Source organism: Fukomys damarensis, unplaced genomic scaffold, assembly GCF_012274545.1.
Source record: "Fukomys damarensis isolate Sample0158 unplaced genomic scaffold, DMR_v1.0_HiC HiC_scaffold_26, whole genome shotgun sequence".
NCBI classification, from domain to species: Eukaryota; Metazoa; Chordata; class Mammalia; order Rodentia; family Bathyergidae; genus Fukomys; species Fukomys damarensis.
Window position 1 is genome coordinate 35,749,159 of NW_022900938.1, and position 26,494 is coordinate 35,775,652.

General features: G+C 38.0%; 1 protein-coding gene across 1 annotated transcript in view; it reads left to right on the forward strand.

Annotated features, from left to right (window-relative positions):
• Ccdc148 (coiled-coil domain containing 148) overlaps window positions 1-26,494 on the forward strand; it is a 301,801-nt gene that overhangs the window by 271,160 nt on the left and 4,147 nt on the right. The window contains exons 13-14 of the mRNA XM_010606782.3: window positions 23,687-23,804; window positions 26,045-26,185. Coding sequence (XP_010605084.1) covers window positions 23,687-23,804; window positions 26,045-26,185 — 259 coding nt within the window. The remainder of the gene's footprint in view (window positions 1-23,686; window positions 23,805-26,044; window positions 26,186-26,494) is intronic.

A 26,494-nucleotide genomic window follows, 5' to 3' on the forward strand; every position in this document is an offset into this window, starting at 1 on the left:
TGGTTTCTCTGGTGTGAATAATCTACAATAATACAGAAGATACTTATAAGATTACTGACATTGAGAAATGGGAAGAAAAGAGCTAAAGGTGTAGGGAAGTTGGGACGGGTAGGGGAAGGGTGAAAAGGGAAAAGAAAAAAATGTGAGATAATGAAAAGATGGAAATAAAATGGTTGTAGATGGGGAGGGGAGGAGGAGGTGAAGGGAGGGCAGGGACAAGGGGAAAAAATGAGAACCAAGGCTTGTCATGTAGAGGTACAAGATCCCAACAATGAATGTAACTGTACTGTATCCCTAAAATGTACCAATAAAGTCAATTAAAGCTGAAAAAAAAGAGAAGAGATCTAGAATAGCAAAAGCAATTCTAGGCAACAAAGACAAGACAGAGGGCATCATAATCCCTGACTTGAAACTATGCTACAAATCTATTGTGATAAAAATAGCATTGTACTGGCAAAGAAACAGACCTGAGGGTCAGTGGAACCAATTAGAAGATGCAGAAACAACTCCAGACACACTCAGCCACCTCATCATTGACAAAGGAGCCAAACACCCTCATTGGAGGAAAGACAGCCTTTTTAATAAATGGTGCTGAAACACTAGGTTTCAACTTACCAGAAATTAAAATTAGACCCATATCTTTCACCATACACTAAATTAAAATCTAAATGGATCAAAGATCTAAATATTAAAACAGAAACATTAAATCTGCTGGAAGATAGGTCAGGTAGAACTCTTGAAGACATTGGTATAGGAAAAGACTTTATGAGCAAAACTTCAGTCACATGGGAGCTATACAAAGAATCAACAACTGAGATCTCATTTTATTCAAAAGCTTTGCACAGCAAGAGAAACCACCAACAGAGTGAAGAGACAACTGACAATGTGGGAAAAAAAATTCACCAGCTGTTCCTCAGACAAAGTACTACTATCTAGAATATATAAAGAATTTTAAAAAATCAGATCTCTCCAAATTTAAAGACCCAATCCAAAAATGGTCTTCTGAAATGAACAGACAGTTTGTGGACAAAGAAGTAGAAACAGCAAATAAACATATGAAAGAATAGTCAGCATCACTGGTCATTGGAGAGATGCAGATGAAAACAATATTGAGATTCTGTCTCACTCTAGAAAATATGGCTGTTGTCAAGAAGTCAACCAACAACAAATGTTAGTGGGCCTCTAGGGAGAGAGGAACTCTTCTCCACTGTTGGTGGGAGTGTAGACTGGTGCAACTGCTGTGGAAATTGATGTGGAGATTCCTCAAAGAACTAGGATAAGAGGTTCTATTTGAGCCAGCTATCCCCCTGCTGGGTATCTTCACAAAAGAATGAAAAGCACATGTGTAGCCATGCTTATAGCAGCCCAGTTTGTAATAGCTAAATCTTGGAAACAGCCCAAATGCTGGTCAACTGGTGACTAGATAAAGATGTATTTTTTTTTTGTAAAATGGAGTACTACTCAGCCATAAAGAACAAGAAACTAGAGACATTTATAGCTAAATGGATGCACATTGAGGCCATACTCTTAAGTAAATTAAGCGTCACATGTGTAGATACCAAATAGTTTCTCTGGTGTGAGAAACTGCAAGAGTAAATGAGGACCAAAATGTACAATAGATAATGTAAAATAGGAAGAAAATGTCCAAAGGGGACAGGGAACTAGGGAAGGAAATATACTAGAAAAGAAGAAATAAAGGGAAAAAAGTTTTTGTAAATAGAGAGAGGTCGGGGGTGGCAGGGCAGGAAGAGGAATGGGGAAAACAAGAATGAAGATATTTCACATACTGGCACAAATTCCCAATGATGAATGTGATGCTAATGTGTATATCTAAAATGTACCAATAAACTCGATGGAATTTTAAAAAAGAGTATAGACAATGAAAAATATAATAATAAGCAGGAAGTTATGAATTTTTGAGTATTTGTTACTTTTGTTTTTAATACAATCTATTTTATTATAAATTTATATAGTTTAATATTAAATAGTTGCTGCATTTAACAACTGTCATACAAACGTCCTAAAATTTAACCACTAGCTGCCTTCAGTGAAATGAGATAGCTCTGTCACATGGCCGAGGGTCACAGCACTGCAGAAGATGGAAGCCGCCATCTGACTCAGACCCATGAGATTATTGTGATTCTTTATGGATGGCTGTGGAATTGCTTGTATGCAGACCAGATGTGCTATGTCAGCTGTGCTATCTCCCTGGTATACTTTCCCAATATTGAGAAAAGATATGCTAAGTCTCTGTGCATCCACGAGATTCTCTGCACTTGTCTTGCCTTGTTAGTCAGTGTGAAGTACAGTGAGAGTTATCCTGGAAACTTTGATACCTTGAGTAAGCAGAATGAAGAGCTGGGTATTGAGGTGATTGGTGTCTGTGTCTTGTCTTCCTGCTAAGGCAAGTAGCTTCAGAAGCAAAGCAAATCTAGAACACTCTCAGAATGTGTTCAACAATGTGTGTGTCTGTTTGTGTGTGGTAGTGGGGATTAAATCCAAGGCCTTGTGTGTGCTACATAATTGCTTCCCCACAGAGCTACATTCCTAGCCCCTTCAAACCTGCTTTCTTAGGTGGTCTATCACCAAAAAGAGAGACTGGGCTGGGGGTGAAAATGTACTTCTCAAAGATAGAATGAATATTTTTGACAGGAGTCTTCCAATCTTAAAAGGGTGGGGATACCATCCTAATTTTTAAAGGAAAATGAAAATGATCAGGGAACAATAAAAATAAAAAGGACAAATTACTTGGTAGTTAATGAATGTTAAATTATGATGAATCCCCAAAGACATGACTGGAGTGTTGATAGTTACAGTGTAAAACTTAGGACCAGGGACTGAAGTCTGGCTGTTGAATACATCTTCATGTGAATTTGTCAGTTGTGGAAAGTACCTCCAAAGACAGTAAGTCAATGAATATATTGGAAAAAGTATAAATTAACAGGAAGATTTGACTATGTTTGTGTGCATTTGGAGAGTGGGAAAAATAAAATAAGTACCTCCAATATGGAAAATGAGCCAATGAAGTGAAAATAAAATTAAAGAGCTTGGAACACATAATTCTTCCTATGTATGTCCATGGGTGACACTGGCTAACTTTTACCAGCAATGTGGTACATGGATCTCAAGCAAGATAGGCAGAGATTGTAGCCTATTCAATCCTAACACAGTGACGTTAGAAAGACAGAACCAGACATTATGGGATACATCAAATTATCAGGATTCTACTCAGGCATTCAAAAAGAATAGATGAACAGGTTGGGATGGGATGGTGGAAAGAGAATAATAACAGTGCAATGAAAAAGAGCCAAGCACGTGGAAGCACACAAAGTTAAGAAGTCTCATGGGCTATAGATGAGGCATTAGAAGTATTTCCAGGGCAAAAATAGTGAGGTATAAAGCACCATCAAGGGACCAATCACTAGGAACAAGTAGATAGGAACTGTCGACTTGATGCTGGGTTTTCTATAGTTACTGTGCAAAAAGCATCAATCCCAATAAGGCAGTGATTTCCAAATTTTAGACAGCAAAAATATCACCTGGAGGCTAGGTGAAAATACAGATTCCAGCACTCTACTTCCAGAGAGCCTGAGAGAAGGCTCAGGAACCTGTGTTCTAAAAATAAGCACCACTGAAGATTGCAGTGCAGTTGGTTTATCAGCCACTTTCTGAAAAATTCCCCCACCTGGAGTGCAAGCACTGACTCTTGTGACAAGCAAATTCCAGGCCCAGCTGTGACAATTAACATGTGGTAGCTTCTTGGAAACATCTCCTTTGCCTTGGCTTCCTAACTTTGATTTTTAATGTTGCTATTTTACCTTGTGTTTAATACTCTATATCATTTCAAATCTTGGTTAGAAGAAGGTGGAGCATAAATCATTATTCCATTTTTTAAAATTATTGACTTTTTCTTATTTAATCATAAGAGGAAAATTTTAATACCAGTGTTTAAATGTTACTTGAGTAATAAACTATTTTTATCATGACTCTGTCTTGACAATGTATGTGAGAGTAACTTTAAAAGAATGTAAAATAAAGAGAAAATTTAAAAATTATAAGGTGCTTCCTATACATATAAATATACATATGCTGAAGTATGTGTATTTATCTATAATATTGCTGTAAACTTTTAATGTACTCAAATGTGCATGCATGTATGTTTTATTAATAGAAAGAGGAGGATCCACAAGTTTCCATCAGACACACCTAGAGAAAAATGCATGTTTGTCAAAATATCGTGGCTCTTAATTCTTTGTAGCTTTTCCAGCCCCCACAAGCAGAGAGGGGATTATCTTTACTAGCTGAGTGTGTGTGGGCTTGAAAGCTCTAAATGTTTCTTAAAGAGCAAACCTCTTTTGGACTTAAAAAAAAAATACTGGGAGGAATTGGTGCAAGTTAACTAGAGTAATTGCGCCATAAACCCTACCTGTCTAGATTTTACTTTTATAACTGATTTTATGTTAGACCAGGCCAAGACTTAGTGGCAATTGGCCTACTCGTATAAAGGCTTGTTTTTGTCCACATCTGCCAGTTTCTGCAGATGAACGTTTTTATGCACACATTTGGGACATTCGAAGCAAGAGTACATACAGATGAGAAATATCGTCTCAGCCTGGGTAAGGTGATAAAATTGTTTTCAAAGCCAAGGATCCTGGCAGAAGACAGATTTGTTGATGTGACAAAGGAAACCAGAGACATGATATCAGGAAGATGTATACTCAAAAGAGGCTTTAGGGAATATGCTTGTCTCTTGAAATAATAGGGAATCTGGCAGATAGAAGTCATGACGTCTGGGAGAGAACAATAAAGATTATAATGTAAAATCACTTGGGAAATGTGAGCTGCTCTTCATATATATGACAAGGTTGGCTGTTCCACTATAGATTAGAATCTTATGGACATTAACTTATAGTTTTTAGATAAAATAAAATAGCCTATTTTTACTATCCAGGCAATGGGATTGTCAATAGTTTGGGTTAAATAACCTTCCTCAAGGTGAAAAAGTAAAAACCTTTCTCAGCTTAACATGGACCAAGGGGACTTTCCTGTGAGCTCACTGTGTGCAGTGATCATGATTAAGCTCACAGGATGGCCAGCTGTGTGCAGCCTCTGGGCCTGTACTGCAAATTCCTTGTGAAGGGCAAGAACTCTTTCCCTCAGAAGCCTCTCATGCTGTTGATTTATTTTCTGTGTAGAGTGAGGACAAAGAGATACAGCCCACTGCTTTGTGGCCTTTGTCAGCTATGTCATCTTAGGTCAGTGGTTGGCTATTACAACATTTATTAAAGTAAAATTTTATAAGTGTCAGTTATCTATTTTGTTTACACCACTACCTTGCTTAAGAAACCCTTTCCTACTTCTCTTCCAGCTACTTTTTCTCCAGCTATTCTCAAGTTAGGAATTTAAATATAATTCAGGTATACTACTAAGTTTTACAAACTGTGAGTTAATTGGGGCCTGGTTTGTTGTATTTCTCTGTTCCATGACCCTCCTGTAGGAATTTCACTATTTCCCTTTAGAGGTATACAAAGGAATGTCTTGTGGCAGATAAATACAGACATTTCTAGCTTAATGTATGAAAAGAAAATATAGAGTTTCTGGACATCTATTTTGGCTCACACGTAAATAATGCTGGTGAGAAGATGTTTATATGTGTCTTCTTAAAATACTGGGTGTTATTTGTAAATTCAGCTGTAATTCTTTCTAGTTTACTGTTTTATTTTTCTAGTACAGTTGGTTCACTAGCTACTTACCTGCTAATACTATTTTCAACTTTGTTTATCTTCTTGATTTCTGCAGAGAAACATACACCTCTCTCCTGGCCTTTCTAGAACATTGGCTTCAGCATTTTACCTAGAAACACTGTGGTGTAGGCATCATCTCATCCAGTAGGCTCTAGGAAGAGACCTCTTCCCTGAGATCTGAACACCAGTATCCACTTGTCAGAACTCCAGGGTACCCTGCTCTTTAGAGGTATCTGCCTCTAAGGAGGAAAGGGCTCAGTCCCCAAGGTTAGGTTCTGAGACAGAAGAGATTGCTAAGGGAGGTACAGCTGTGAAGTCACCAAAGAAGTAGGCTGACCTTCAAGTGTAACAAGAATAAATCAGCATTTGTGTGAGCCAAGGAAAAAAGGTGTATAAAAGTGACACTGAATACTTAAATATATTTTATCATTTTTTAAAAAAGAAAATTTTAAATGGCTAACCAAACATTTTGCTAAAGAAAATACTGTGTAATTTTTTTAATAGGGGGAAATTAGAGAGGTTACTTACAAAAAGAAGAAAGAAAAGAAAACCCCCAAAGGTATTTATGATAGTAACTGTTCTGCTACTCTGATTTTTTTAAACCTCAAATGTTAAAGAGGCTGTTTGTGAAGCCTCTTCACTGATCGTTTCCTAGGCTGAAGGAAAATCAGGATTGACTTCATCGTGGTGGGTGGCTGAATCACTACCAAAATCTTCAGTTCTTTTAATGTTTGCTCTGTACAGAAGTTCTGAGAAACCTGGAAAAGAAAAAAGAAAATGTATGGGGAATTTTCAAACAGTATTAGAAAAGGCAAGTGTTAGAACTTTTATTTTCTTAAATCATTTGTTTGAAGGGGAGTACTGTAGTTGCTTTCGTTGTTCCAGTGCCTTACCCTCCAACACTATTACTGAATAAGGGAAACCAGTCTCATCATCAAAATACATTTCCTATTTCCAGGAAAATGTGAGACAGTTAACATTAGTTCTCACAATGAGTAGAAGTTAAAACAAATAAAATCAGATCAAAATTATTATTTGATAAGATGGTAGCATTTTTATTAGTGTGGTTTGTAAAGATTCTATATTAAAAGGCTGGGCGTGGTAGTGCACACCTGTAATCTCAGAACTTGGGAGACTGAGGCAGGAGGATTGCTGTGAGTTCAAGACCAGCCTGGGATACATAGTGAGTTCCAGGGAAATCTCAACTACATAGTGAGACCCTGAAAAAAAAAATTCTATACTAACACAATGTTTTTTTCAGTATTTGTAATTCTGAAAAGATGGTTTTTGGGAGTGTAGGCATCAGAATTTGTATGTTATGAATAAAACATTAAAGCCTCCAATAAAGCTAGTCACATATGCTTAGCATTTTCATACCTTTAAAAGCATATTTCCCTTTACAAACCAAAATGAGTTAAGAATTTAATGAAAGCTTCTAATGTTGAGAAGTAAACTCTCAACATAAACTCCCTTCTTACACAATCATTTTGCATTATGATTTGTAAAATGCAATATATATGAAGTTAAAGTACATCTCCCATTACCCTCCTCTGAGTTCAAGTGAATGTGCACATTGCTTTATTAGTGTCAAATGGCAGATGTCCTTTCTTAGTGAACTCAAATAGCAAGTGGCAGATATAGGCTCTACCTATGTATATTTGATAGCTGTTTCAGTTTTCTCTTGGTTTTTAGTTTGTTTTGCAGAAATGTAATTATTGCACATTTGTATATATAGTGCTTCACATACAGGTCAATGAACGTATGGAAACAATTTGGCAAATCAATGCTGATGTCTCTGGATGGCCTTTTAAATTTCAGTGTATAATAAATATTTCCTGTAAACCATCCTGTCATTCCTGACTTTTCTGCTCATCCAAAATTACAGCCATAGCAATTCTGTATCATGGGTGTCGTGTCTGAGTTTCACTTTTGGCATTCATGGTCCCTGATTCAACTTCTCTTTCAGTTCCTTAAATAAGTAAGTATCTTAACGGCTTTTTTTTTTTTTTTTGTTTTTTTTTTTTTTTTTTTTTTTTTTGGTACCGCGGACCAAACTCAGGACCTTGCACTTTCGAGGCAGGTGGCAGAACCACTGAGCTAAATCCCTGGCCTCTAACCAGGCAGTCTTAATGGAAGAGTATATATTTAATTGAAATTCTTAAATTTTTATTTTATTAACTCCTGCGTTCTGTTATTTAGTTGTAGTTTGGGGCACTCAGTGGAAAGCTTTCCATCACTTTTTAATTTCATTCACCATCAATTCTGGTTGTTTCCATTTATTGGTACATATTTTATATGTTTTAGGCACTTTGTTAGTTTTGGGGTCACAATGGAGATTAAGCTATAGCTTCTGTACTCAGGAAATAGAAAATGTAGCATAGAAGCAAAACATAAAAACAATTATAATGCAAAGCAGTGAGTGCATATGTATCTCTGCCCAGTAGACTGTTTATTTGAACATACCTATTTGCTCACGGAAAGGCAAATAACATTTCCTAAGTGGGTTCTATTGAAAAAAGTTTCTCTCATCAAATAAATTTGTGCAATAAATATATTAAGTCCTCTTTTTGGAGATTCATCACATATATGATTATATTATTGTAAATATTCTGAAAGATCCTGCTCAGAAATAGGTAAAGAAACCCATTTTATTTTGGCTTAGTTTTTTCCAGATTTACTTAAACATATTGTTCATGGTATACATATTAACTCCCTGTGGTGTAATTAACATTCCATGAACCATAAATTTGGGAAATAAACTGATTATCTCTTGCAACAGTGAGGTGCATGCTCTTCTGTTAGAGAGTATAAGAAGATACATATTTCCTTGTACCTAGAAAATATGTTTATTGAGGCTTCTCCAAAGCAACTGAGAAAACCTAATGTAAACTAGCTTAGGCAGAAAAGAGAAGGGAATGATTCAGAAAAATGAGAATCCAGAAGTGAGTCTTGCTCTAGGGACCCAAATGGTAACTTCAGATTCTTAGCTCTCTTTCTAATTCTCTACTAGTTCCAGACTGTGAGTTGATATGTATTTCCTTGTGACTGTGGACTAGGTGGTGGAAAGAGGAGGAAGCACAGCTATAAGCAGCTCCACATTCGATTAGTTCATCCTAGTTTAGTGACCTCAGAGAAAAAAGAAAGTCTTTCTTTTTTTTCCTTTTATTGAATATATTGGGATATTTTAGGTATACAGTACAATTACATTCATTATTGGGATCTTGTACCTTTACATGACAGGTCTTGGTTCTCATTTTTTTCCCCTTGTCTGTGCCCTCCCTTTAACCCCTCCTCCCCTCCCCATTTACAAACATTCTATTTCCATTTTTTCATTGTGTCATATTTTTTCTTTTCCGTTATTATATTTCCCCTACCCTTCCCATTTTTGCTACACCTTTAGCCCTTTTCTTCCTATTTCACACAGTCAATTATTTCATTAGGATCTTATGTACTATTATAGCTTTTCACATCAGAGAAACTATTCAGTATTTACATGTGTGACTTATTTAGTTCACTTAGCAGTATATTCTCAATAATGTATCCATTTCCTATGAATAAATCTAATTTCTCATTCTTTGTGGCTGAGTACTATTCAATTTTTTAGAAAAACCACATCTTCTTTAAACAGTTTCCAACTGATAGGCAAATGGGCTGTTTCCAAGCTTTAGCTATTACAAACTGTACTGCTATAAGCATGGGTGCACATATATCACTGTGGTATGATTCCTTTAATTCTTTTGGAAAGATACCCAGCAGAGGGATGGGTGGGTCAAATGGAACCTCTAGTCCCAGCTCTTTGAGGTATCTCCATATTGATTTCCATAGTGGTTGCACCCATCTGCACTTCCACCAACAATGGAGAAGGGTTCATTTCTCCCACAACCCTGCCAACATTTGTTATTGGTTGATTTTTTGATAGCAGCCATTCTTTGTGTGGTGAGGTGGACTCTCAATCTCAACGTTGTTTTCATCTGCATCTCTTGAATGAGCCGTGATATGGAACATTTTTTCATATATTTACTTGCTGTTTTTACTTCTTTGTCTGAGAAATGTCTGTTCATTTCAGATGCTCATTTTTGAATTGGGTCTTTATATTTGGGGGGGACTGGTTGTTTTGAGTTGTTTATATATTCTAGATAGTAGTCCTTTGTCTGAGGAGCAACAGAAATCCAGAGGATAATCAATACCTACTTTGAGAACCTGTACTCTAATAAAATGGAAAACACCAAAGAAATGGACAGATTTCTAGATGCTTATGAATTACCAAAGTTGAAAAAAGAAGATAAAAACATTTTAAACACCCCAATTACAATAAATGAAATTGAAAATGTAATTAAAAATTTACCAAGAAAGAAAAGTTCAGGTCCTGATGGATTCACAGCTGAATTTTACAAGACATTTAGAGAAGAACTACTGCCATTACTCTTCAAACTTTTCAATGAAATTGAAAGAGAAGCAATACTTCCAAACTCATTCCTAGAAGCAAGTATCACTTTGATTACCAAACCAGTGAAAGACACAACTAAAAAAAAAAGAATTACAGGCCAATCTCCTTAATAAATATAGATGCAAAAATCCTTAATAAGATACTAGCAAACAGAATACAGAGGATCATCAAAAAGATCATACATCCTGACCAACTTGGATTTATTCCAGGGATGCAAGGATGGTTCAACATATGTGTCAATAAATGTAATACACTATATTAACAGAGTCAAGGACAAAAACCATATGGTCATCTCAATACATGCAGAAAAATCATTTGACAAAATACAACACCCATTCATGATAAAAAACCCTACAAAAAATTGGAATAGATGATCTATTTCTCAATTTAATAAAGGCTATCTATGAAAAACCAACAGCCAACATTATATTAAATGGCCAAAAACTGAAATCCTTCACATTAAAATCAGGAGCAAGAGGATGGTCAGCTCCTTTGTCAAAGACGAGGTAGCTGAGTACATCTGGGTTTGTTTTTGTGTCTTCCAGTCTGTTCCACTGACCCTCAGGCCTGTTTCCTTGCCAGTACCATGCTGTTTTTATCAGAGTGGCTTTGTAGTATAGTTTCAAATTGGGAATTGTTATGCCTACTGCCATGTGTCTGTTGCCTAGGATGGCCTTTGATATTCTAGGTCTCTTATGGTTCCAAATGAATTTTTGGATTCTTTTTTCTAGTTTTGTGAAATATAGCGTTGGAATTTTAATTGGCATTGCATTGATTGTATATAGCAGTTTTGGTACTATGGCCATTTTCACTATGTTGATTCTTCCTACCCAGAAGCAGGAGATATCTTTCCATTTTTTAATATCCTCTTCGATTTCTTTTTTCAGAGTGCTGTAGTTTTCAGTGCAGATATCTTTTGCTTCTTTTGTTAGATTGATTCCTAGATACTTCATTTTTTTTGGATGCTATTGTAAAAGGAATTTTTCCCCTTATTTCTCTCTCAGTGAGTTTATTATTTGTGTATAAGAAGGCTATTGATTTTTGGGTGTTCACCTTATATCCAGATACTCTACTGAATCTGTCAATCGAGTCTAGAAGTCTTTTGATGGAGGTTTTTGGGTCTTCAATGTAGAGTATCATATCATCAGCAAATAATGACAGTTTAACTTCTTCCTTTCCTATCTTTATTGCTTTAATTTCTTTCTCTTGTCTAATTGCTGTGGCTAATGCTTCCAGAACTATATTGAAGAGGAGTGGTGATAATGGGCATCCTTGTCTTGTTCCTGATTTTAACATGAAGGTTTTCAGTTTTTGGCCATTTAATATGATGTTGGCTGTTGGTTTTTCATAGATAGCCTTTATTAAATTGAGGTATAGACCATCTATTCCAATTTTTTTCAGGGTTTTTATCATGAATGGGTGTTGAATTACAAAGGAGCTGACCATCCTCAGTGGAGGGAAGATAGCCTCTTTAATAAATGGTGTTGGAAAAACTGGATTTCAACCTACCACGGATTAAAACTAGACCCCTATCTTTCACCATGCACTAAATTAAAATCCAAATGGATTAAAGATCTAAATATTAAAACAGAAACATTAAACTTGCTGGAAGGTAAGTTAGGCAGAACTCTGGAAGACATTGGTATAGGAAAAGACTCTATGAACAAATCCTCAGTAGCACGGGAACTAGCAGATAGAATCAACAACTGGGATCTCATCTTACTAAAAAGTTTCTGTACTTCAAAAGAAAACATCAGCAGAACTAAGACACAATCTACAATGTGGAAAAAAATTTTACTGGCTGTTCTTCAGATAAAGGACTATTATCAAGGATATATAAAGAACTCAAAACAATCAGTCCCCCCAAACATAAAGACCCAATTCAAAAATGGGCATCTGAAATGAACAGATGTTTCTCAGACAAAGAAGTCAAAGCAGCAAGTAAATATATGAAAAAATGTTCTACATTACTGATCATTCGAGAGATGCAGATGAAAATAACACTGAGATTCCACCTCACCCCACAAAGAATGGCTGCTATCAAGAAATCACACAATAACAAATGTTGGCGGGGTTGTGGGGAGAAAGGAACCCTTCTCCATTGTTGGTGGGAGTGCAGACTAGTGCAACCACTATGGAAATCGATATGGAGATACCTTAAAGAGCTTGGACTGGAGGTTCCATTTGACCCAGCCATCCCTCTGCTGGGTATCTTTCCAAAAGAACTAAAAGAATCATATTACAGAGAAGTATGCACACCCATGTTTATAGTGGCACAGTGTGTAATAGCTAAAACTTGGAAACAGCCTATTTGCCCATCAGTTGGAAACTGGATAAAGAAGATGTGGTTTTTCTATAAAATGGAATATTACTCAGCCATAAGAATGAGAAAAAAGATTCATTCATAGAAAAATGGATACATATTGAAGATATACCTCTAAGTGAAATAAATAAGGCACACATGTGTAAATACCAAATAGTTTCTCTGGTGTGAATAATCTGCAATAATACAGAAGATCCTAATAAGATTACTGACATTGAGAAATGGGAAGAAAAGAGCTAAAGGTGTAGGGAAGGTGGGATGGGTAGGGGAAGGGTGAAAAGGGAAAAGAAAAAAATGTGAGATAATGAAAAGATGGAAATAAAGTGGCTGTCGATGGGGAGGGGAGGAGGGGATGAAGGGAGGGCAGGGATAAGGGGAAAAAATGAGAACCAAGACTTGTCATGTGGAGGTACAAGATCCCAACAATGAATGTAACTGTGCTGTATCCCTAAAATGTACCAATAAACTCAATTAAAGCTGAAAAAAATCAGGAACAAGACAAGGATGCCCACTCTCACCACTCCTCTTTGATATAGTTCTGCAAACATTAGCCACAGCAATTAGACAAGAGAAAGAAATTAAAGCAATAAAGGTAGGAAAGGAAGAAGTTAAACTGTCATTATTTGCTGATGATATGATACTCTACATTAAAGACCCAAAAAACTCCACCAAAAGACTTCTAGCCTTAATTGACACTTTTAGCAGAGTAGCCGGATACAGGGTCAACACCCAAAAATAAATTGCCTTCTTGTACACAAATAACAGACTTACTGAGAGAGAAATTAGGGAAACAATTCTTTTCACAATAGTATCCAAAAAAATGAAATATCCAGAAATCAATCTAACAAAAGAAGCAAAAGATCTCTACACTGCAAACTGCAGCATTCTGAAAAAAAGAGATTGAAGAGGATATAAAAAAATGGAAAGATATCCCCTGCTCCTGGGTAGGAAGAATCAACATAGTGAAAATGGCCATACTACCAAAACTACTATACAGATTCAATGCAATGCTAATTGAAATTCCAACACTATATTTCACAGAACTAGAAAAAGGAATCCAAAAATTCATTTGGAACCATAAGAGACCTAGCATATCAAAAGCCATCCTAGGCAACAGACACATAGCAACAAGTATAACAATTCTCAATTTGAAACTATATTACAAAGCCACTGTGATAAAAACAGCATGGTACTGGCAAAGAAACAGGCCTGAGGATCAGCTGAACAACTGGAAGACACAAAAACAAACTCAGATGTACTCAGCTACCTCATCTTTGACAAAGGCGCTGACCATCCCCATTGGAGGAAAGATAGCCTCTTTAATAAATGGTGTTAGAAAAACTAGATCTCCACCTGCCAAAGATTAAAACTAGACCCTTATCTTTCACCATGCACTAAAGTAATATCCCAATGGATTAAATGTCGCGAACCGCAACGTCAGGATCCTGCCAGCAGGTCCTAAACCTGAAAGGAAGGGCAACAAGAGAGAAAACAGTCTCACGGACTTGATTCCAGGCTCATGCTCTCTTCATAGCAAGGCCCCGCTTATTTTTCAGGGTGGAGCATATATAGGCTAAAACCGAAACCAAAAGTGTGAACAGGGTGTAGCTGACTGCAAAGGTCACAATGCTCTACAAAACAACTATTATGGGTTACATTACTATGGCAACATAGGGTGATGGGCTACCCACTGGGAATCAGACAACAGGCTGCCATGGCACAGGCACGTAGGCTGGGTCCAGGTTTAATCACAGGTGAATCATGGCTGTTCTTATGTCAAGGCTCACCATAATTAAAGATCTAAATATTAAAACAGAAACACTAAACTTGCTGGAAGATAAGTTAGGCAGAACTCTGGAAGACATTGGCATAGGAAAAGACTTTATGAACAAATCCTCAGTAGCACAGGAACTAGCAGAAAGAATCAACAACTGGGATCTCATTAAAAAGCTTCTTCACTGCAAAAGAAACAATCAGCAGAACTAAGAGACAACCTACAATGTGGGAAAAAAGTTTTACCAGCTGCTCCTCAGACAAAGGACTACTATCTAGAAAGTCTTTCTTTTTTGATATCTATGGAAAAATCTCAAGGAAAGATTTTAATTGGCTCAGTGGAAGCCATATGCTCAATCAGGGCCAATCACTGTGCTCATATTTGTAATATATTATTATTAACCATATCTTGTCACAGATAAATTGTCAATCCTAGGAACGAGAAGGAATTCTCTTACGGGGTGTGGCAAAGTAGTTCTGCAGAGAGAGGGGGTTGACATAACTAAGTTGTTGCTAGAAATTAAAAACAACAGATGTTTAATCAAAATGCAGTTTAATAATTAAAATCAGATTTGTACATAACAGGGAGCTGGCTCTAATTTCCAATTACTGCTAGAAAGAGAGGATAAACCAGTCAACTTTTCTAATATTAAAGTGATTATTTTTAGAAGATATCCCCCAACTTATAAAGTGGTTTACAGCTGATAATCCAAAAGGACAAGTCACCTCAATCATTTCCTTAGGCATATAAGATTTTTCTTGACTCCAGCAGTTTAAATTGCTGAAAGATATATGTTCTATGAGTCCTTTCCATGGGTTTTTACATGGCTGAATTGCCTAACTGTATTGTGAATATTTCAGGCTAAATTTGTTGCATATATATTACAAGGTATTAAATAATCAAAATTTATTTATCTATGGGTTATAGTGAATCTAAAATAATTGACTAGGCATAATCTTGGCCTTGTACATGTTATCATGGTGGCTCACCTTTAGAGGGATGGGAGGAGGTCTTCTGGCTTTCTATTTAGGCTTGTGAATAATTTTTTCAAAAAGATGCCCACTCTATGCCTAAATTCAGATGCTCATCAAGGTAGGAGCTGTGCATTTAACCAGCAATGCAATATAATTACATGTGTGGTATCTGAGAGTAATCCTGAACTTATATAAAGAAAACCTAAATAAAAGAGAGTGGAACCCAGGACTTTGAGAGGGAAAGAGGCTGCCGATATCTGTGCACTGAATGTAGTTTGGGTCAACTTACCCAGAGTTTGTGGGAGAAATTATTATATTATCAGTGGTTCACAGGATAGTTACATTGTATTAGGCAGCGTTCTGACTTTTTTGTTTCTATTTGGAGATTAAGTGTGTTTTAAGAAGATGTATTAGGGTGTCCCCTTGACAAGGGGTAGACTTGTAATGGTTAATCTTGACTGTCAGATTGGTTGGCTTTAAAGATGCCTAGATTAATAAAGCACGTTGCTGGGTGTGTCTGCATAGGCATGGAACTATTTGCAGTTCCTAGTCCCTGCCTCTTGGCTCTCCTGCTGCTCCTTGCTTCCAGGCACCGTGAGTTGAACACCTTTTCCTCTGCCATGCTTCTCCACCAGGACATTTAAACCTTCAACTCAGCTAACCACTGGCTGAAACTGTTTGGCAAAATAACACCTTCCTCCTTGAAGTTGTATGTGTAAGATATTTTATCCCAGCAATGGAAAGGTAACTACTACAGCAGGAATTCATCATGAATGAGAATTCCTGGAGTTGTGCAGTGTACAACACTTGTATGTAGATACAGTGAAAATAGAGACTAGAGTCTCCTAGTTTAAGACTTTGACAGGAAATGACATGGATTGGAACAGCCAGCACATAATTTCTAGAACCATGGTAGAGGGAAGATGGTATCATCCCAAAGTTAGTGGTCAAAACTTTTCTGGAATTGTCACTTCAGACCCAAACAATGCAGCTTTGTTCTACAAGTATTCTCTATTTTAAAGCATTGCAATAGAAATAATATCACCTGGGAAACATAGGTTTTCAATTAAGGAAAACTGTTGAAAGGATTAACTAAGAGTGGAGTCAGGTGGGGCTATGTCCTCCAGTGGATGGATCATTTACTAACATTGTTTAGACTTGCTTGTGCATGTTGGTTTATAAGGAAGATAGGCTTTCAGTCATTTTCATTTTTGTTTTAAAATCTCTGCAGCTAATGTACCTCTTATTGCCTTCATCCCACTTGAAATATTATTAACAAGAAGGCATCCAGGAAAAATTTGGGGGTATGAAAGGATATAAAAAAGATAACATAAAGTCAGGTAGAACAGTTAGAAATGGTTAAAAAAGGCGGTGGGGGGGGGACAGGACCTGGGGATGCAATTCAGTGGTAATGCAGTTTTGTAGCATGTGTTGAAGTCCTGATCTTAACGCTCAACACTACAAAATGAGAAAGAGAGAGAGAGACAGAGAAAGAGAGAGAGAGAGACAGAGAGACAGAGAGAGGAGAGAGCGGGGAGGAGGGAGGGAGGGAAGAAGACAGAAGACAGATTGCTTTGGATGGGAGGAGAAGCAGCTAACACTGCATGATATTATTATATATTATTCAAGTGCCTCCCTCTTCACATTTTCTTCTGCCTCCAACCCTGGACTCCCAAGTGTAAGTTTTGTCTCAGTCTCAGCACTTTCACATCCCTGCACTTCCAGTGCAGGTGAGTTCAGACAGCTGGCTTGGAATTGCTTACAAAGAACAGAAAAATGTCCTTCACTCTCATTTATGGATATTTGATTCCAATGTGAAAAATATTCAACCCCCTGTGGCTGCAAAAGCTATTCTAAAAGGAAGGAGTTCACACTTCCTTTTTAAGGCCAAGATGCCTTTGAGTTATGTCTTCTTTCTTTTACCTAATAGAGCCTGTAAATACGGGCCGGTAGCCTGAAGTTTTCACCTGTCCACTGGATACAAGAGTGTTTTGTCCTTTGAAGGGATAGAAAAAGTTCTGTAGCAGCTATGTTCGTGACTACCCATCATTGACACTGATCTGAGCCTAAGAAGGCCAAAGCCTCACAGAACTTGTCATTCTTGTGTGCTGGGGCCACAGGAGGTAGGGGAGATAATTGCAAGATCCTGCTCTCGAATGTCAATAGCACCATGCAGAAATTTCTAGTTTGAATCATTCCTGTGGTGTATAACTGGTGCTTAGCCACATGAAGAGAAATAAGCCTTCTCTAGGTAGTAATTTGTACCTTGTTTTGTCTTGGTCACAATAGTGAGGTAGAGGCCCTCTAATCTGTAGCTCTATCTATGTCATAGTCTCCAGAATGTGGCCTCAGATCAACAACATTAGCATCACTTAGAAATGCAGAGTTTGGGTCACCACTTGGTATGAGAGAATCAGATTCTTGAGGTGGCTGAGAATCACCCTCCAGGTGACTCTGATGTGATTTCAAGTTTCAGAAGTACTGGGCTATGCAGCGTTGGTTCTTAGCACAGGCTGATTATTAGGATTAACGGGAGAAACCAAATACCAGTACTTGGGCCCTACCACCAAATTCTGTTGTAATTAGTAGGGATAGGGTCCTGGTGTTGGAAGTTTTCATAATTCCAGTAATTCTAATGACACTAGAATCATTATTCTATAACAATCTAGGAAAGGACTGTTATTTAGAGCTTTGTGATCAATTAAAACAATTTATCAAGAACAATCATGCATTTTATTAGCATTAATTTAGGCATGATTAATATTACAAATCAAAAGTTATGTAAAATTAGGGTAGGAAACTTCTTTTGTCTGCTTTTCCCCTGCACTATTGGAGCCTAGCACCTAGAGCAGTGTACTTGGCACTGACTACCAAGGGCTTAAATAAGAATATGTTGACGGATTGAACTAATAATCAGCTAAAGAATGGGGTTCCAGTATCCTCACAAAGGAACCAGGGAGCACTTTGAGCAAGAAGAATAGCCTCTGTTTGGGTCTGGCAAGGGTTCATCTGTTCCTGGTTCTGCCTGCGGTGCTCTGAGTGGTCTTTGTTCCTGGCCCATGCCCATCTGTGCCAGGACGTTACTGTCTTGTGTTATGATTCGCACTGTGTTTTGCAGGCATTGGTCTCTGCCTTCGGCCTTAGGATCCTCACTACCCTAGGTGTTAGGGGCTGTTTCATTCTGTGTGAAGTCTTGCTTATGCACTTTCCATTCTTCTCTCTAAGAAGGTTTCTCTCCTTTGGTACCTGGCCTGTCTCTCTTTTGATCTGCATGTTAATCACTCCAGCTAATGGAGAGGTTCCCTTTGCTTAGTGGGAAAAACAATCTGCTGAGTGGAACCTGAGCCTAAAATGGATTTCCTGACAGGGAGAAACACATTCCCCGTGATGCTGCCCCTGGGCTCCTTTGGCAGGAGCACTGCTAGCATAGCCTGTTTAAGGCTTTCTCACTCAGTATTGAAGTTCATAATTTCCGTATGAAGTAGCAAGTTGGTTTATAAATGGCGTTTAATTCAGTGGGGCACATCCCTGCCTGAAACATTTTATGAGGAGTTCAGTCCTGGTTAGAGTCCCCAAATTCAGATCATCTTTATCCTGTGATTTATTTACTTTAAAGTTTTTAATTGCAATACTTGACAACACTGGTCGATCTCGAGAAGTTTCCCCCATCTCTCTTGGTTGCTATAGCATTTCTTTTTAGACAGAAGTTACCTGTGACTCCACACAGGAGCAAGGGCAAGATTTTGTGCTTAATAGTTTGCAAAGTCTTCCCTCAAGTTTCACTGATGCCAAGGGAAGTTGTCACTGAATGAAGCACAAGGTGTTTTCAAACCATCTGCATCTGAGTACACACATCTTCAACTGCAGAACACACATAAAATGTCTCCTAAGTGATACATAAGTTCTCCATTTCTACATGAAAGTGTACTGTCCCTTCAACTACCCTCAGGTCTGGAGGTTTAAATAAAATCTTTTTCAGATTATTGTTAATGTTGTGCCTGATTCTACAGCAGCTGTTGCTTTTGAACAATCTGATGCTTCCCCTTCCCCAAGAGAAGTTGAAAATGCCTCTTTTGCAGCTCTTGCAACCTTTGTAGACTCAGGGAGCATACAACAGACTGAGAAATGAATGCAAGGTTCCTGTTTTGAAATTCAGTGCACCACCTAAAAACTATTGAGTTTAGCCACTTCCTGACATTGACTTTCATAGCAACAGTTTAATTTGGAGAAAATCTGCTATGTCAAATGGCTAAATGTATTTATGTGGAAAATTTTCCAAATGATTGACTTTACTGTGTTGCTATTTTCTTTCCTCATGAATATGTGAGTATTTGGCTTTCTCACAAGAGTTTTTCTGCATCACTTCTGTTTAGGCAAAGAAATGTTTCTATTCAGAGAAGAAGGAAGCACCAAGAGTTTGCTCTTGTTAAGTAAAAGTATTGTCTGAAGTTACACCACAACATCTGTAAAAATGAAGAATTTGCATGTGTCTTCTATGTCCTTCTCATGCAGCTCTTTAAGGTTATCAGAATGACTTTGGTCATCACTGTGAAGCCCCTGCAACTGTGGGCAGTCTATGCAGCTCTGTGCCTCTGTCCCCTATCTGCCCAGTCTTGCTAAAGCATTGCTTCCACTACCTCACTTCCTTCCTTCCCCCCCAGTTCTTCAGTCACCTCTTCACAGACTGCTCTGCCAAGACCACCAATAATGCCTGTTATTTAACCTAACAATTATTTTGGATTATTTCTGTAGCATTTGACATTGTTGACCGCATTTTCCTTCTGCTTTTGGGACTATGTATGCTCCTTATTTCCCTAAGTACTTTCCTCATCTTTTGTCCTTTTAAGTGTTGTTTCCTTGGGAATCAATCCTAGACCCACTTTTTTTCTGACTTGTCCCGAATGATGGCATCTGTCTCTGTGGCTTCAACCCCATTGTGTTAATGAAGATTCCTAATCTATTTCTCCATCCCAGCTGTTACATAGTCAGCCCTGGGTCCAAAATGAACACTGTTCCTTCTCATTCTTGTTCCTCTTTAAAGTTCCCTATGTTAGAGAGAAACACAGAAACCTTAAATTCTTCTTCTATCATTTTTCTTCTCCCATAAAATAAACTAACATTCTCTGTTTATTTCTTCCGTAGCGTTCAAATCTGTATCTTCTCCTACCAGTTCCTTCCTTCTGCCTTAGATTAGGAAACCATCAGCTTCCATCTGGGTTCACTGTCTGTCCTGCCTCCTTACCATGCGTCCTCCATATTGGAGGAGAGATTAGCTCTGATCATTGTGTTGCCATCATGCTGATAAAGCCTGCATATCCCAGCCAGGGTTCTTTGCACCCCTCACCAAGCATTCATTTTTGTTGTGTTGAAGTATTTCAATTCCTCAAACACATCATGCTCTTACCACTGGGTGTTCATGTACTACGTTTTGCAGGTTCATGTACTACGTTTTGCAGTCTTGGACTTTCTGATGCACACACACACACACACACACACACACCTTGGTGAATCCTCACTCCTTTTCCCAGACTCAATTCACAGCAACTCTCATACTTCCCTGCCCCCAAAGACTGGCAAAGATTTCCCCATTGTCCCATCACAGCACAAACTGCTTGTACTGTCCTAGTCTCGGTCTTATACTCCAGGTAGATTGCCTGTTCCACAAGGACAGGAGCACATCTCTCATGTAAATATTCAGCACGGCAGTTGATTCATGGGAGGTGCTAAGCTCAATAAATATGGACCTGTCCAAGGAATGCATGAGCCTCAAAGTACACTGTGAGTCCACCTTCTCCATGACACAGGTAGAAAGGCCTTGTTCTCATTTACAATTTCTTCCTCTCCAGTCAAACTCCCTTGGCAGGAACAGCCAAGACTTTCCCACAAAGTAGACAAAAACTTTGTTGCAGACAAAGCAGCCCATATATCCCACAGGAAGAGAAACTTTCTAAAGATTCCGAAAATTAGCATATGGTAATTGCCAAATCCCAGGGTATCTTTTAATTGAACCTTCGCAGTAGTTCACTTAGCGTGTACTCAGTGCTTAAATTGAGTAGAACCTCATTAGGGAGGTGGTGTCATGCCTTAGTGAAAATGAAGAGAATCAGCAATACAATTTCTTGTGACACAGAGGCAAGGGGAGAGGAGCATGCTGGTCTGTGGCCTGACTGTACCGACTCATGATGGTGGAGGGGTTAGGGTTAGAGCCGTGATGCTCAGAGAGGTTAGAATTTTCTTTCTATCCCATGCTAAGTTTATAATCTGCGAGGGTCTCCTGCATGCTTCATTCCTTTCCTTGAACACTTACCTCATGAGTGTCCAGTTTTTAAAGAGCACCTTCCTGAGGACGCCATGTGAGTGTTAGGCTCGGCCCACTGGTACTTCCCTGTGCCTCTGTCTGCCATACTTCCTTCACTCACTGTGTTCTTGGTTCACAGAACCCTTCTCCTCCTGTGGCCTCAGTGACCAGGAGGAGGCACATGAGGCACCCACACCCAGGCATCAGCCCAGCACTTGCCCTCTCTGCCTGGAGGATGGTTTCTCCTCTACCCTCTTTGCCTGTCCAGATCCTAATCTTCCACTCCTGGCTCAGATGCTCCCTCTTCCTGGAAGCTCTCGCTAAGTCTTCTCATTGCCTCTCATGGCCCAAAACGTGGGCATCTCACCTTTCTCCAGTGGGCCTTATTTGTTCCTCTCTCAAGACGTTATATATCTTTTTAAATTATTTTAAGCAAAACATTTATTGGTACCTTTTAATAACTAATATGATAACATTCATCATAGGGAATTGTACCAGTACATGATATGTATTGCTTCTTTTTTTTTTCCTCCATTCCCCTCTCTCCCTATGTGCAAAAGATAGTCCTTATTTCCACTTTTGGTTTGTCACACAAGAAACAATGCAGTATTTAGATACATGTTTGATTTATTTTGCTTAGGAGTATAGACTCCAGGCACATCCATTTACCCATAAATGTCCCAAGCTCATCCTTCTTTATGGCAGAGTAATATTCAATTGTATTAACCCCCCATATTCTTTATTCATTCATTAGTCTGTTTAATTCATAGATGCATCTTGTTATCTTCATGCTCTACACCTCTTACAGGCAGGGTCTTTTTCTCAGTGCACCCACACTCTAGTACAGAGTTTGGCACAAAGTGGGTATTCAGAAGCCTATGGGGTGGGAGGAAAGATAAGGGATACAGAGAAGAGGGAAACACAGTAGTCACTGCACAAGGCTCCTAGGAGGGAGAGAGGCATGTGCTTGGCCTCTGAGACCAGACTTAGGTTTGATTTCTGGCTCTGCCATTCACCACTCACTGGACATGAGATTCTGGAAAGTAACACGATCTGTGTGTGCCTCTGTTTCTTTATAAGGATAAAATGATACTCCAACACATAATGGCTGGGAAGTTTCAATAAGCTGAAGCATATAAAGTGCTTAGCATAAACCTGCTGCATAGCGAGCCCTCAGTAAATGTCTGACTCTAGAATATAAGAGGGCTGGTGAAATTACCTTTTTGGAAAAGGCAGGTGTGCACACTAAAGGAAAAGGACATCTGTGACCGATGTCACACAGAGTAATACCACACTACACTGTCAATGATGGAAGACAGAGACCATGGCCTAATGCTCCTCCCAGTATGCAGGAGCCTACTTTTTTGAAAAGATGAATCCTATGTCTATAATGCAATAGAAGAATAACTTGAGAAAGAAGACGATAAATGAGATTGCCCCAAAACAGGCAAAAAAAAAGATGGCCAAATAAGCTCCTGGCATTAAACCAGTAACTAAATTACTGTGTTTTAATATCTGATGATTTTAAGGCGAATGGAAATATAATGCTAAGGGAAAGTCATGTTTTTGCTGCCACCTACAGATGTCAAAGTGCAATTTTGTAAACCTCTTAATGCACACACTCAGAAAAGGGCATTGTTGACAAAGTGAGTGACAAATATAAAAAGTTTAAATTCTAGTAAGCAAAATAATTTAGGCATATTGTTATAGTAATTTATTTTACTTCTTCCTAAAATATGTACATTTCATCAGCAACACAGCCTTTTTATTATCTCAAATTGTGTTAAAACTTCTCAGCAGGAAACTGCTATAACTCAGGAGTGAGCCTATCTTGTCTTAGGGTAGATTAGCTGCAGCTGCAGCAGCGAACAGAGTTTAATAGTTAATAAAATAGTTTCAACAAGGGATGAGGTGAACCAAATTTAACCCCATGCTTTCCTGCACTTCCCTGGTTATTAGAGTTACTGTGAATTGTTTGCATATGAGAAATCCACGAGAGACAAATAAAACTAAACTATTAGTATGACATCACCTCTGAGATACCTTTTGCAACTCTGTTCTCTTATCTGGATGTTCTCTGAAGTTGCTATGATGTTCTCCAGCTTTCCTGTGTGTTGTTTTTAAAGGGTTCAATATAGACAAGCATTACTGGAAAAGCGTTTGATGGAGCAGAGAGAAGTGGCTCTTCAAGATGCACATGAGGAGGAAGAGAGAGAGAGGCGACTTGAAGCCCTTAGGAAACAGGTGTTTTTTATTCGGAACTTTTCATGGGTGATTTTAAAGAAAAGCTTCTAAGTGCTCTTAACAGCATTGTTACTAGGGCTTGGTTCATGACATCTGCTATATAAAATTTTACTTTTCCAAATTAGGACACAGATCTTTATTCTAGGGAGCAATTAGATTTATGTCAAACTATTTCTACTTTCTCAGTGTATTAGAAGAACTTTATCAGCACCTTTTAAAAACTTTCTCGAGATTTAAATGCATCCATATAACTTCTCATTTATTAGATGAATGCTATATATTTGCCACAGTAAAACCCTGCATCTAGTCAAAGGACTTTATTGTCTTTAAAAAATGAGGTAGGGCAAGATAACCTTTTTTGGGGTAGGAACACGTGCTTGGAAATATTTCACAGTCAATAAACATGTTTAAAACTACTTTTTACAAAGTATCCTTTTTGTGAAGAAATAAAAGCCTCCCCTTACTTTGCCTAAAAAAGCAAGCAAAATTAGATAAATATAAACAGTAGACAGCAAGAGCAGGAATTTGAGAACTCTGGAAATGTGATTAACAGTTTTGCTTAGTAATTTTGCAGAACTTTTTTTTTTGGTACCAGGGGTCTAACTTGGGCCCTCGCACTTGGCAGGCAGGCACGGATCCACTGCACTAAATCCCTGACCTGAACTTTGAACTCATAGTGATCAGTTGAAGCTCTGAAATATTCATTGACACCATTTCCCAGCTCACGGGAAATGCCACCTGGCTTCCCCACCTGGTGTCAGTGAGGTGACATAGCATCAGCCTCTGGTATCCTGCAAACCTGGAACCCAGGTCAGGAGCCACCGTCAGCTCCATTTCCTCATTTGAAAAATGGGAAAATAATAATAGTGCCTCCTTTACAGGCTTGTAGTAATGCAAGTTCACATTTGCAAGGATCACTAAGTATAAAACCCCTTGTGAAGTACTCTTAGACACCACTTGTTTTAATCTCTACAGAAACCCTAGGATGTAGGTAGTATTAGAAAGCTCACTCTACAGAAGAGTGAGGAGCCACAGGGCTGAGCTACTTTTTGCAGTCACAATAGTCAGTAAACATCAAATGGGATGAATGAAGTAAATAGTGAGATATGTACCATAGATGTGATATAAATGCATTCAACTTTACATCACACCTTCTTCTGTAAAATTAATTATGGACATATATTCAGGAAAATAAGTCCTGGCTGTCCTATTTCCAACAAAATTCAAATTATTCAACCATTAGCAAATATATACTACAGCTTCTGGGGACAAGACTTAATGCCACTGTTGCTAAACACATTCTTATGCAAAACATAAATGAGGTAACTACAGACACCATATGACTAGAAATCCTTCTATCTGTGTGCCCTTTGAAAGAAGAAATATTGTAGTCCATTATCTATAATCAGTGTTTAGAATTACAGTATAAAATACTTTAGCTGGGAAACCTATAATAATTAAAGTATGGTCAGCCCCAGTTATTTCATTACAGTTTCTGTTACAGTTTCTATCGTGAAAAACGCCATTTACATAAAGTAAAGCTAAGCCTTCAGTTTTTAAATTTGCCAGCAGGTGTTACTAATGGTGCATGTAATTTACAAAATTAGTGGCTTGTTTTCATTGAGGTACAGGTCTGCATTGCACAGGACAAGGACATTGGGGCTCTAGTGATTCTAGGGGGTTTGCAGTGGAAGGAGAACAATGGCATATAGTGATTTCTGGAAACTTTGTTGTCTGGTACAATGGAAACTCACCCATTTGGCCCAATTCTGCTACACACTTGATTTAGCATGACAGTATGCTCCAGATCCAGCTCACTCAGAGTAGGCTTTCTAGAAAGCTTCTTGGAGTTGTTTCCCTAGCTGTGGACAGCTAAGAAATTTAAAATATTTTTTCCTACCTTATGTTACCTTCATGGTGGCTGAATATGTATGTTTTATATGTAAATTGCTTATAACTTCAATCTGAAAGATACATTTTTATATGAAATTAATCACAATTGTAACTAATCATGAGCAAATAATCCTGTTCCATGCATTATATTTTCCTATTTTGTTTTATGTATGTTTTAACTGCTTTGTGGATCTCTATGACTGGGCTGGTATAAATATTTCTTCTGTCTTTGCCTTTTGGGTTTTATCTCTCACAAAATTTCTTAATTTTCACGGACATGGAATATTTGTAATATTGCCCAGAAGTGGTCTTTACTTTGTTCCAAGTGGCCATGCCTTCTCTTTCAGGTTGCTGTTGTTGCTCAATGTGATCCTGTTAGAATGATGTCAGATACAATAGCATCAAAAGCTAAGATGGGTATTGATATGGAAGAAGAGTTTATTCTTCACAAGCCACTCTTCACGCTGCATACATACAATGAACAGCAGGTAATTATGGAAATTAGCATGTTTGATGCAAAAAAAAAGCGATAATGATGATAAGAACGATAGAAATAAATGTGTGGCTTGGGTTACAAATTGTTTTCAATATTTACATTTGAATACCACATATATTAGCATAATATTTACTTGTAAATGATAGCACATAATTACTGCATAATTCTTACTCTTATAAAATAATAAGTGACCAATAGTTTCCCTGGTGTAAATAATCTGCAACAATGCATAAGATTTTAATAAGATTACTGACATTTAGAAATGGGAAGAAAGGAGCTAAAGGTGTAGGGGGTGGGATGG